The sequence below is a fragment of the Pistacia vera genome, unplaced genomic scaffold (assembly GCF_008641045.1).
Source record: "Pistacia vera cultivar Batoury unplaced genomic scaffold, PisVer_v2 Contig272, whole genome shotgun sequence".
Classification (NCBI taxonomy): domain Eukaryota; kingdom Viridiplantae; phylum Streptophyta; class Magnoliopsida; order Sapindales; family Anacardiaceae; genus Pistacia; species Pistacia vera.
This window is the reverse complement of record NW_022196082.1, coordinates 679,526-692,559: the sequence shown is the minus strand read 5'-3', so window position 1 is coordinate 692,559 and position 13,034 is coordinate 679,526. Positions and strand designations below refer to the sequence as shown.

Below are 13,034 nucleotides of genomic sequence, written 5' to 3'. Positions count from 1 at the left end.
GATGAAATTTTTTCTTTCCCATCTTGTTTTGATGAAATAAATTGATTTTAGATAGTTTCAAATACATCGTAAACTTTTTTTTTTCATCGGGGTTGTCCGGATCAGTTTGCACATATCTTAACTAATCTTTCAGGATCTTAAAACTGTCAATCGGATAAAAGTCCTAATAGTCATCCCTATTAGGACCATGAAAATGCATCGTAAACTTCTTTGGTAATAATTTTAAAATTGGATTAACTAATTCATAAATCTATTTATTGATTTACTAAAAATTTGAAGGTTGGGTATACAATATTACAAGATTTAGGGTTTAGGGAGCTCAAGGCATCTGAGACGGGGAGCTCTGTCCCAGCGAAGGTTGAAAGAGAGATTTGCATGTGTTTTTTCTACGCAATAATGCTAATGCATGATAGACGTGAAGAATGAGTGAGACTTGCATCCAAATAATTCATTAATTTCTATTAGTAGTTGGAAGTTTTGCAGGTTTCACGGTCTTACGTTAGTTGGGTAGTTGAAAAGTTCATAGGTTTTTATTCACATCAGCCCTGCACTTTGCAAGCACTATATGGTTTTTTTTTTAGCATTCGAATTTACATGGGGTTTGCACGTGCATGTCATGTGCACTTCGGCTAATTTTCCCACACATCAAAACTTTTTAACTATTTTTTTCCTTGGGCTCAAACACGGGCTGGCCGATTTACTTTCGTCCTTGGGCTCGTACAAGCACAGTGGCCCATATGGGCCAAAACTTCGGCCGTCAAATTCCGCATTTGACGTGGCTTATTGAAGCTTCGAAACACTGCGTTTTTGTTTTCTCTCGCTCTACCTGTGACTCAAACCGCACCGTTTTTCACTCTTTACAAAGACCCATACCAACTACAAAGACAGCTATAAAGTGATATTATTACAAAGGAAAAACAGAAAAAAAGAAAGAGGGAAGTCATGAAAATTAAGGGTTAGATTGTCTTTGTATAACTTTATACGTGCTTTTGTAAAATTAGCATTGTTCTTTTCACTTACCCTCGGATATCCCCGGTCCGCGGAAGAAAATGCAGCAAAACTAGGGAAAGCCATAACAGATGTAACATTTACAGAGAACAAATCACTTACAGTATCCAACATGCTCAGATTCTCTTCAAAGACTTCGTCTTTCTTCAACAAATACCGCCACTTCTCATTTTCCCCCAAACCAAACTCCAATGTATTCGTTCAATCAACCGAACTGAGAACTCAGTTTGACTCTAACCTCGTTTGTCTTCAAACCAATAAAGAAGACAACGATAATACATCTTACGCTGATGAATTCTCCGCCGACGTTGAGAAGATATTCAGAATATTGAAAAAATTCCACTCTAGAGTTCCGAAACTGGAGCTGGCTTTACAAGCATCCGGCGTCGTTTTGCGCCCAGGTTTAACAGAACGCGTGATTAACCGTTGCGGTGATGCTGGGAATTTAGGGTATCAGTATTTTATGTGGGCGTCGAAGCAACCGAATTATTTTCACAGCTATGACGTGTACAAGTCGTTGATTAAGAGTTTAAGTAAAATGAGACAATTTGGCGCCGTTTGGGCTTTAATTGAGGAAATGAGAAGAGAAAAACCAGAGTTGATTTCTGGTGAAGTCTTTGTGGTTTTGATGAGGAGATTTGCGTCTGCAAGAATGGTTAAGAAGGCTATTGAAGTGTTAGATGAGATGCCAAAGTATGGGTGTGAAGCAGATGAGTATGTGTTTGGTTGTTTGTTAGATGCTTTGTGTAAGAATAATAGTGTTAAAGAGGCAGCCAAGTTGTTTGAGGATATGAGAGTGAGGTTTAAGCCGAGTTTGAGGCATTTTACGTCGTTGTTGTACGGTTGGTGTAGAGAAGGGAAGTTAATGGAGGCTAAATATGTGTTGGTGCAAATGAAGGAGGCTGGTTTTGAGCCTGATATTGTTGTTTATAACAATTTGTTAAGTGGGTATGCACAAGTGGGAAAAATGAGTGATGCTTTTGAGTTGTTGAAGGAAATGAGGATGAAGGGTTGTGAACCAAATGCAAACTCGTATACGGTTTTGATTCAGGCGCTGTGTAGGCAGGAAAAGATGGAGGAGGCAATGAGGGTTCTTGTTGAGATGGAGAGGAATGGATGTGAGGCTGATGTTGTGACTTACACTACCATGATAAGTGGGTATTGTAAATGGGGAAAAATTGAGAAAGGTTATGAAATTTTGGATGGAATGATTCAAAGAGGGCATATGCCTAATCAGTTGACTTATTTGCATATAATGTTGGCCCATGAGAAGAAGGAAGAGTTAGAAGAGTGTGTGGAATTGATGAGGGAGATGAGAAAGATTAGTTGTGTTCCAGATGTTGGTATTTATACTCTGGTGATTAGATTGGCTTGCAGGTTGGGGGAGGTGAAAGAAGCTGTAAATGTTTGGAATGAGATGGAAGCTAGTGGGTTTAGTCCAGGGATTGATAGTTTTGTTGTGATGATTCATGGGTTTCTTGGGCAAGGATTTTTAGTTGAGGCTTGTGAGTATTCTAAGGAAATGGTTGGGAGAGGCCTTTTATCTGCTCCTCAGTATGGTACCTTGAAGGAGTTGTTGAATGCTCTATTGAGGGCCGGGAAGCTTGAAATGGCTAAAGATGTTTGGAGTTGTATTGTCACTAAAGGATGTGACCTTAATGTTTCTGCATGGACAATTTGGATTCATTCTTTGTTTTCCAATGGACATGTTAAAGAGGCTTGTTCTTATTGCTTGGACATGATGGATGCGGATGTAATGCCACAACCGGATACTTTTGCTAAGCTCATGCGTGGTTTAAGGAAACTATATAATAGACAGATTGCAGCAGAGATTACAGAGAAAGTGAGGAAGATGGCTGCTGAGAGAGAAATCACCTTCAAAATGTATAAACGACGTGGTGAGAGGGACTTGAAAGAAAAAGTAAAGGCAAAAGAAGATGGGAGGAAGAGGAGGGCTCGTCAAAGGCGATGGGGTGGGGGGCGTGGTAAAGCTAAGATTTTGTAGTTAGAATGAGGGAATTGTTGCGAAGTAAATAACTTCAGTATAAAGAATGTACTGATGAGACTGGTTCCAATCCAGTGCTTTGAATAATGCAGAAAGTCTTAAATCCTCAGCCTGATTATTTGGTTTACCATGGGCATCTGAGGATCAATTTTAATCTGAATATATAGAAATGTTGCTCTGTTGGTTTTAACAAGGAAATGTCGTGGTTAGTAGTTTATTGGTGAATGCAACTTATGACAACTATTAGCAACAAAGACAATTATCACAGATGGTTGATTTTAGCAAACTGGTGGCTGTGCTCACGCATGGCTGCCAAGAGTAGAGGTCTTTAACAGCAAGATGTGATAATTCAGAAAGGGACACCTTATGACGGATCACAGTACGGAATAACTTTCTCTGGGCTCTCCCTTGGGCATATCAGGATAAGTGCTTTGCTGCACATGGAAATGCCAACTTGCCACCATCTCAGAAAAAGAAAACTTCTGAGTTATCGGCAAATTTGCAATAGTGACTGATGGTTCCTGCTAGTGATTGGATGCATTCTATTCGAAGATTGGCATTGCTAAGTTGCAACTTCTCTAACAATTAGGTATGAAATAATATATCTTTACTTGCGGCACTATTATAAAATTTTCAAACTATAGGTTCACTGATCCTCGCCTATCTTCATTCAATTTTCTACTCCAGCATGTAAATAGATAAGAATGTCACATCCAGCTTGAAGAAAAAGGATTTTTTTTTATAATTCTAGTCAGACAGCTGAAAATCAAGCATCAGTTACAAGTGTATTGGATTGGGATAATTCCTTGTGCAACTGTTAGGTGAAGATGCTATTCCATGCTTGTTAATGATTAACAGCTCACATGAAATTATTTTGTTGATATTGTTGATGGAACAGTTCCTTGTATCAAATTGTCTCAAGTTGTATTTATCTATCTATTTTATTACAAAGGGGTCATAAGTTATATACGGTATCATACAACAATTTCTTTACAGATTCTGGATCGCTTTAGCTTAAGAAAATCTCTTTTGCATTTTTTATATTGGGGCACGTCAATATGAAATAACTTATTACTCGTATTGGATTTAGGGTTAATCAAACTCAAACCGATGACTGAGGTGACTCTTTACCTGTTTATTGTACCCCTTTCCTGCCCCACCTAGAAGTAGGATTGACTAATCCTAAGGCAAGGGTCTAGAATTTTAAGGCTACCATTTTAATAACTGGGAGCCATCCCTTCTTTTGACACTACTACGCAGACAAAATCAATGGGAAAAGTTGGATTCAATTGTCAGCTGCTCCTAAACAAATAAATATAGCCAGTTGTTTTGTTGCCTTTTTCCTGGAGAACTTCTACCCGGTGTATTAGTATGTCCTAATATCATCTTATATATTTTAATGGTTTTATGGTTTCCAATTTACTTTGCTTTAGTACTTAAAAGTTCCTTACCCTGATTATCCGATACAGGTCTCAAATGAGGACATTGCCAAATTTGCTTCATTTTCATATTTTACTTACCCTGTTACTTTTCGATTCTTCAGAATATACTGATTAGGGAGTATAATAATGTATCCAATGAATTTGTATGATTCATAGAATCAAATTGTCCCTATATTTGTGCTGCTATTGGCACCATGCCTACCACTTTTAAGTTGTAACTAGCATTTGAAAACTGAGTAATACATTTATTCATTCTAGCATTTTTTGCAGTATGATATACTTATTTTTACAAAATTTGAGAAGTGTATTTGGGTACTGCAGTCAAAACTTTTCCGTTGTAATGATTTTACCCAGTGTCTTAAAAATTCATTATTCTGTTTCTCTCAACAACAACTTCAGCACCTTTTTTCACATTTCCAAATCGACAATTTCTTTTATCATCCTAAGTTGCAAATAATCTACACATCNCGTTTCTTCAGAATATACTGATTAGGGAGTATAATAATGTATCCAATGAATTTGTATGATTCATAGAATCAGATAGTCCCTACATTTGTGCTGCTATGGGCACCATGCCTGCCACTTGTAAGTTGTAACTAGCATTTGAAAACTGAGTAATACATTTATTCATTCTAGCATTTTTTGCAGTATGATATACTTATTTTTACAAAATTTGAGAAGTGTATTTGGGTACTGCAGTCAAAACTTTTCCGTTGTAATGATTTTACCCAGTGTCTTAAAAATTCATTATTCTGTTTCTCTCAACAACAACTTCAGCACCTTTTTTCACATTTCCAAATCGACAATTTCTTTTATCATCCTAAGTTGCAAATAATCTATACATCAAAATAAAAAAGTTTACTTTCGATTCTTCAGCTTGTTGATTCATTCAGCTGTTGAATGAAAATGAATCTCTCTGCTTTGATTTCTATAATAAAGCTTCTATATCAGGAGTTTATAGTTGATATTGGTAGATCCTTATTAATTATTTTCAGCTTGATAATCAGTCTCATCATAGATCTCCTCCTACATGAATAAAAATTATCGGTATAAATTCTCTGGGAGTATAGCAAAAGAAAAGTTAATTAGAGAAATTATTGCACATACTTGTAATAGCTCTTCAATGACATCTTCTAGTGTTATAATGCCAATAGCTTCTCCTTCTCCAACGGCCATCGGGAGTGGATCATCAGTGATATGCAGAACTTCTGGGTTAGTCCATTTCTTGCTCTTGGAGGCTCCTCTATGCAGATTTGGATCATGAGAAAAGCTATACCCCTTCTTAAGTGATCTCTTGGTCTTTAAACATTTCTCTTTAAGATGACTTTCACCATCAATGTCCACCCTCACATCTGTATCTGAATTCATTTTCTGTCAAACTAATGGAAACCAGTGCTATGGGAAAAAAAATATTGACCATGGATAATAAAATGCCACAGCATTAGAAACAGAACTTACCATCAGTTGAATGTTCAGCGGCTGGCTGCTGTGTCTCACCCTGATGCCTTATAACAACAGCCATATGGCTATGACCTTTCTGAAACTCATTTAGTATGTCGTATAAAGGCATTGTCTCTGAAACCCTGGCATACAAGGCATGTACAATACATTAGTCGATCTTTACTTTTTCTGTGTGCACTGGTTTTCTCAGCTTGATTTATCAGATAACTAGCTCTATCCAGCATAACATTTTGTTAAGGCTAGTAACATATATACAATTTTGCAAAATAATACCTGGTTAAATAATGTCTATATCCTCATAGTTGGTATATGTCTGGAAATTTTGAAAGCAAACTCTAAACACTTTTGTATCAAAAGTAGTGTTGATGAATTTAATATTTTTATTGCTAAGTATCTTGATGGTATCAGAAGGGGAATTTTAGTCTAGATTCTTGATTATTTCCTGTAAAATCGATCAATATAATCATGCGGAGAAGTTAGAATATTCATTTTTATTGGTGAGAAATTCTATTACAGTGGCTGCTGGTTGTTGCCATGGCTATGATATGAAGCTTTGCAGGTTTGTATTCTGGACTGGACATCAGATTCCCTAAAATGTTGCCAAACTTTTTATTGTCTATCAGGTTTTTCGGCAATCTATTGGGGTTTTAGTTTTTTGTTGAAACATACTGTTAGATATTGGTGTGTTGTTTGGTCGAAAATCTTAACTTAGAGAAATACATCACAGTGCTGCATAATTGTTTTTTTTTTTTTTTGTAATGAAGGTGATCGGGCCAGCTTACGCACATCTTAGTCGTTGTATAATGCATATGCAAAACATATATCTTTACTATGCAAGTGGCTTGAGCAAACATTGATATTGTGGAAACAGAATGAAATACCTCGGAATTCTGCGAATGGGGACATTCTTTATAGGCACCTCATCTTCTGGATGGATAGTTAGTAAATTCTTCACCTATGATGGAAAACACACATTCTGTAAGCATAAATTGGTTGGACCATAGGCACATAGTGAACAAAGAAAAAAAAAAAATCTATGTAAAATGTTGTTACCAATACGAGTCCAATTACGTTTGTTGGTTGCTGATAGTAAACTGGCACTCTGCTATGCCCTTTGTCCAGAATTAACTTCCTTAAATTCCTGCATGTTGTTCATTTAGATATGAAATCCATCTCATCCAGTCGTCATTACAAGAAAACCAATGTAAAGTACAAAGATCCATCATATATTACCTGTCTAGTTTGGCATTAATATCAATTGCAAAGGTGTCAGATATTGGAGTCATTGCATCCCTTGCCTTTTTTGCAGTGAGTTCAAGTGCTCCTGTGATGATTGTCGTCTCATCTCGCGTCAATTCTCCACCTTTGCCAGCCTGCATAACAGTCAATAGAAGAAGAATATGGCTCACTAGGCAAAAGGATGGACTTCTGCTCGATATTGTTTTGACATGCAGGGAAATGATATCATATAAGGAACTATTTGATGTTGATAAGCTTAAAAGAATCGTACCTCATTACCATGCAAATCAACCAGTGTTTTCAATTCAGCTCTACGAAAAAGTGGCTCATTACCTTTCCCCAACAAAAAGTCCAGTAGCTGGTAAAATACACTCCCAGTCAAAATCCATCAATGAAGATGGAAAATTCAACTGTACGAAAACTAATCAAATTTTGTTTCACCTTGCTTATTGGATATGCAACAGGAAAACAGATCCAAACAAGAACTTGAACAAATGGAGCCACTTTTGCACTAATGGCCAAACCGTAACGAGAACAAACAGCTTGGGGGATGATCTGCATATAGAAGTAGACCTTTCACTTGGTATATACAAGTCAATGGAAAAATGGACCTAAAGCCATAAACCATCTACATTCTACCCTACTGGGAGAATCTCTAACTTAGTGATAAGGCATGTGTGAATACATGGTTACAGGCAAATGAGTATATATGCCCAGAAAAAGAACTAACCTCACCAAACAAAAGTATCAAGGTTACTGATATAAGGACAGCACCCCAAGCTGTTACCAAGCTATCCAGAAAGATGGGAAGGGCCTGAAAGAACAAGAAATTTCAAACATCCATTGGTTCTATTTTCTTCAAAAGTAGTGGCGAAAGTAGTTGAATCACCTCCATAGCAGCAGCATTGCAGATTAGTAGAGTGCATAGCAACAAGTGCTGTTTCCTCACAACTGGCAATGTCTTCGCTGTTATCACAAAGAATGAATTCTTAGTAATTGCACTCTGTAGGGCTTGATCTCCCAAAGTAATTCAAGTTGAAGGAGCAACATATAGAGCATGCAACTTAATATAATGCATTGGACAGTGCACTAGTATTTGGATTCTACCCCATGTTATGCATATATTCTCTGATTTACTTGCCGAGATCCCGAAAATATATGAAGATCTGACTATTGCATCAATAGATTAATTGATTTTACAAATAAGAGAAGTGAAATCGCATTTAGTATCATATCCCAGGCTTTCTCTGTCCCTCAGAACGCAGTGTTAACTCCTAATTCATCACTATTCATTTGCTTTACTTTAAAAGCATCCATAAGAAAGTAATTTAAATCCTCTAACTGATGACCAAAAATGAATATGCATCAGTTTGTAGTTTATATTGGAGATGGAGCACAGACAAGCAATATAGTGAAAGAGAATGTTTCAAGACATAATTGCAATCTGTGTGATGAACATAACTAAATACTGCAGCTAATTAACACAAGTAGTAGAAGCGCTGAAGGAGACATAAAATGAAGTGAAGGAAAGGCAGTACAAGCATGTTTACGATCAGTGGGTGTTCCAGACTTGGCAAGAACTTCAAGATCAACAAGACTCATTGACATGAGGCCCAGTGTGAGACCAGACATCAACCCTGCAAACACAACTAGCAGACTCGCTACAATTATGCGAATGAAGAATCCTGTCTGGCAGCATCTATACTCCACCGCCATTGATCACTTATCTTCTTCTTTCTAATCAAGAACTACCTCTTAGAACATACAGTTATTTCTCTACAAGTCTTCAACAACAATGGCGTACTGTAACTAAGAAATGAACTCGGAATCGCGTAATTAAGAAAGATGTAATAATGAACTTATTCGAGTCGTGGCAATATTTATAGAATAAAATCAGATTCTGTTTTCTTTCATTTCATTGTGGGTTGTGGTTCTTTCAACTGAAACGTCTGGAACTTCACTTTTCCTCCTTTGGATTTCGAAAAAGGAAGAGAGAGAAAGACTAAAAGAAGTTTGGTTGGTCTGTTACAATTCTTTGCCAACTTCAAGTCTCCATCTATAATCAACACATACCTATAAATATATATATGATAGAAACACGAAAACACACCTTTCCTTTTGCATAAAAAGAGAAAATTTATTACACAGGCTATAATTAGTGCAATTTTAGTTCTAAGTAGTGGGATTGATGTCATGAAACGAGAGAATTAAGGGTCACTTTTAACTCTACATCAAAGCACCCAGTTAAATTTTAACAAAGAGGCCAAACAGGAGCTTCAAATCAAGTTTAATACTGAGTTAATCAAGAGGCGGTTGCTGTGCTTTTGGGATTTTTTTTTTATGGTGGCATCTCAATCGGTCTAGTGGGAACGGGAAATAGACTTTATTTGTCTATTACGAAATGAAAGTGTTTTATGATCTTCGTTCATACGGCCACCCAGGAGGAGGTTTAACGCAACTTATTAGATTAATGCGAGAACAAGAGATTGTAATAGAAAATCTTGAACGTAATGTCCCATTTGGAGATCAAGTTGAGTTGCATTACATCAAGCACAGAGTATAAAAGTTGTTGATAAAGTTCATTGGAGAACATATCTGGTGGGTTAACCTTGATTAAGGTAGTTTAAGAGTTGAAAATACTTAAAACATAAGGGAACGGTAGGTCAGAAATGATGGTTCAAGACATAATATTAATAAAGGTAAGGCCAAATTGACAATTTGAAGATAGCGAGTAAGTATAATTTAGCATAAAGTAGATTGGAATTGGTAATAAGCAATCATAATAGGGTGATCAAGTGAGAGTGATTATCGTCAATCATGATACTAGTTGGACTTTTAATACGAGAATGCATAACATACATTGTTCCAATTTTTGACATGAACAAAATTTCAACCGTCCAATGCACAGGTTTTGTGTAGCTTGTAGAGTAAACGACTTTTTCACATCCAAAAAGTTTCAAAAATTACTTTTTTCACCCAAAGTTTAAATCCGTTAATACTCAAAATATACTTCACTTTTTTACCGCCGTTAGACGAGTTACAAGAGCTAGAGTAAAAGATTTTGTTAAAGGCTGGTGGATCAAACAGTGGTGGTTGATTGAATATTCATTGTCAAAATCAACCAAAAATAAGTTAAGAACATGAAACTTAACTTTGAATGTCGACAACCGGCGATAATCAAGTGTTGGAGTAAGAGGGGTTTTGTAAAAAGGAGACTAGAGGTTTGAATGGTGGGTAAAGAGAATTATCACAGTAGATTGTCAGGAATTGGCTTTGAGTAGTAATGAAATATTAACTTTGGGTGAGAAAATGGTATTTTAAAATTTTTTGGGTGAAAGGCAAAAACCATGGGGGGGAAAAGTAGTTTAGTCATGCTGTAAGATCACTGCACTTTCTTCGGGCCCATATGATTTACTGTAGTTGATCCAGTGATGAGCAGACGATGAGAAAGGGAACATTGTAACCGTTGACCTTAAGAGTTTTTATAAAGTAAGAAATGTCATAACTACTAGAAAAGACTTTGAGAATCACTCTATCTCCGAGGTTTTATAACCGAAATAGCATCGTTTGGTTTTCATGCATAGTCTTTTTATTTTTATTTTTTTGATGATTGAGGGTGTTTGGGTTAACTTATACACATTTCAATAATTCTCTAGGATCTTAGAACTATTAGTCAGGTATTAGCTCTGATAGCTATTATTTAACAAGTGATAGCAACAGTGGAGACTCAAGAGATCATGTTAGATTTTCCTCTTGCTCTTTTACACTCAAGAGAACTCGAACCTGGTAGACTATGCTAGATCTTTCTCTTAGGAGATCATGTTAGATCCTCTTTTTACTATTCTATCAAAAGGACCGAACTTGGGAAACTATATTAGATTTCATTTGTTCTTTTATTATCAAGTCACCAGTGGTGTAGTAGAATTATTTATAATTATTATAAGTGGTCCATGGAATTAAATATAATATAAGGTAGTAATAATTAATTTAATTGAAGGGCATATTGGTCTTTAGCCTTTGATGGAAAGGTTGTGGTGTTTGCAGTTAATTAAATAACGCAATATAAAAGGTGGGTCCTCTCTATTCTCATATACGCTAAAATTTTTTCTCTGCCATCAAGAGAGTTTGCGATTACAGAAGAGAAGAAAGGGAGAGAAATGTGCCTATTTTTGATTCAATCAAGATTCAAGTTTTAATTTTCTACTATGGAATCAGACATGTATTCTTTATATATATGAGAAAGTTTTAAGTTTCAAGATCTTGTAATTTATATTTGTGCAACTGAGGGCATAGAAACATGAATTGATTATTGATTCTTTGCTTGATGAGTTGCTTTTAAGTTTACATGTGGTATCAGAGCAATTTCAGGTTTAGAGACTGATGAATTTTCCATAGGTTTTTTTTTAGGGTTCTATGGGATGTAGAAATTAATTGGGTTTTTTTGGAATTGTGAAATAGGAATGGTTTCGGTAAAATAGATTTAAGAAATTAGTTGGGTTTAGAAATTAACAAATTGGAAGGCTGGAAAATTATTCTGAAGTGCAAATTTTCAGAATCCATAAACTTTTTCAATAAAAAAAAAAAAATCCAGAAATTCGGACTATGAAATTTACCTAATTTTTCCAGAAATTCGGGTCAATCATGACCCATGAAATATGACCCAACCAATTATAAAAGCCTTATTAAGTGAGCCCATTTTTTTTTCAATCCATTAAGTATAACCCATAAAGAAGCCCAAACTATAACCATTAAGAAGCCCAACCCTTTTGGTCAAACGGGTCAACCCAAATAGGTTTAAATGGGCTGACTCGGACTGGAAAAATGGATCAAACCGACCGGTTAGGATCCGAAAAGGTGATCCGGACCAGTCAACGGATTAAACCGGTTCAGACCGTTGACTGAACTGGTCAATGGTTAAAGTTACGGTCAACCGTTAAAATTAACGGTCACGGTTAAAGTTAACGGTTTAACTGTCAAAGTTACGGTGACAATCAAATTAAAATGAGGGTCGAATCAACCCATTTTGTCCTTAATGTGTGTTTAGGCACATGAAATGTGTATAAATTTCTAAAGTATAATTTTTTTAGAGAAAGATAAGTATGACAACCTTATAGTTATATAAGTTTGATAACTATTTATGTATAATTTGTTAGTCACCAAAGTGGCCAAATTAAAATGTTTATCCCAAGATATCAAACTAAATAAGATTCAATTACTCATGCATTAGATGCTTTAATGAGATGACATAATGTATTGGACATGAGTAATTTGAAGTTACATGTATAGGATAGTTAAGGATCACCCAAAGGTAGATTAGTTAATCCTATAATTATGAACATAATCGGGTAATTAATGTACTTGATTAGGTGTGTTTAGTATATCCAAAGATAACAACATGTCTAACTAAATACATTTAATTACCAATTAGAAAATTTATAAAAGATTGTATCAATTAAGTTTAATTATCGTATATTGTTATATATCCAAAGGAGATTTTCAATATATATTTATGTTTTAATAATAATAAATTTAATATCTGAATCTGAAATTAGTATAAGGTATAAACTCAAGCTATTTAATAAAGACAATAATTAATTGTAAGCATTAATTTTTTGTTTTTGCAGCATTTGCTCTTCACGCCTCATCTGTTATTAAGTTTAAGGGTTAATTATAATGAATGGAGTGAACAAGTCGAGTATTACTTGGGGTTTCAAAATCTCGACTTTGCACTCATGACAGAGAAACCAGCTAATCTAACTGAGAACCTCATGAGAAAGGTCTTTCCATAAGGAATGGAGAGACGAATAGATTGAGCCTGAAATATTACGGATGACAGTGGTGAGCAAAATCAAAACCTCACTTCCTACCACAAAATATGC

At 35.6% G+C, this 13,034-nt stretch overlaps 2 protein-coding genes across 2 annotated transcripts; one reads left to right on the top strand and one right to left on the bottom strand.

Annotated features, from left to right (window-relative positions):
* The first annotated feature begins 949 nt into the window (after nt 1-949).
* Nucleotides 950-3,982, top strand: LOC116133729 (pentatricopeptide repeat-containing protein At3g49730-like). Its single transcript, XM_031419421.1, has 2 exons — nt 950-3,602; nt 3,701-3,982. Exon 1 carries the CDS (start codon nt 1,121-1,123, stop codon nt 3,011-3,013), a length of 1,893 nt encoding a protein of 630 aa, XP_031275281.1. The 5' UTR covers nt 950-1,120; the 3' UTR covers nt 3,014-3,602; nt 3,701-3,982.
* Nucleotides 3,983-5,143: 1,161 nt separating this feature from the next.
* On the bottom strand, nt 5,144-8,952 carry LOC116133660 (DUF21 domain-containing protein At2g14520-like). Its single transcript, XM_031419349.1, has 11 exons — nt 8,694-8,952; nt 8,045-8,121; nt 7,886-7,969; nt 7,597-7,710; nt 7,427-7,513; nt 7,150-7,289; nt 6,970-7,057; nt 6,798-6,871; nt 5,914-6,038; nt 5,563-5,813; nt 5,144-5,481 (listed from the first exon to the last, which is right to left on the bottom strand). Exons 1-11 carry the CDS (start codon nt 8,869-8,871, stop codon nt 5,437-5,439), a joined length of 1,263 nt encoding a protein of 420 aa, XP_031275209.1. The 5' UTR covers nt 8,872-8,952; the 3' UTR covers nt 5,144-5,436.
* Nucleotides 8,953-13,034: the final 4,082 nt, after the last annotated feature.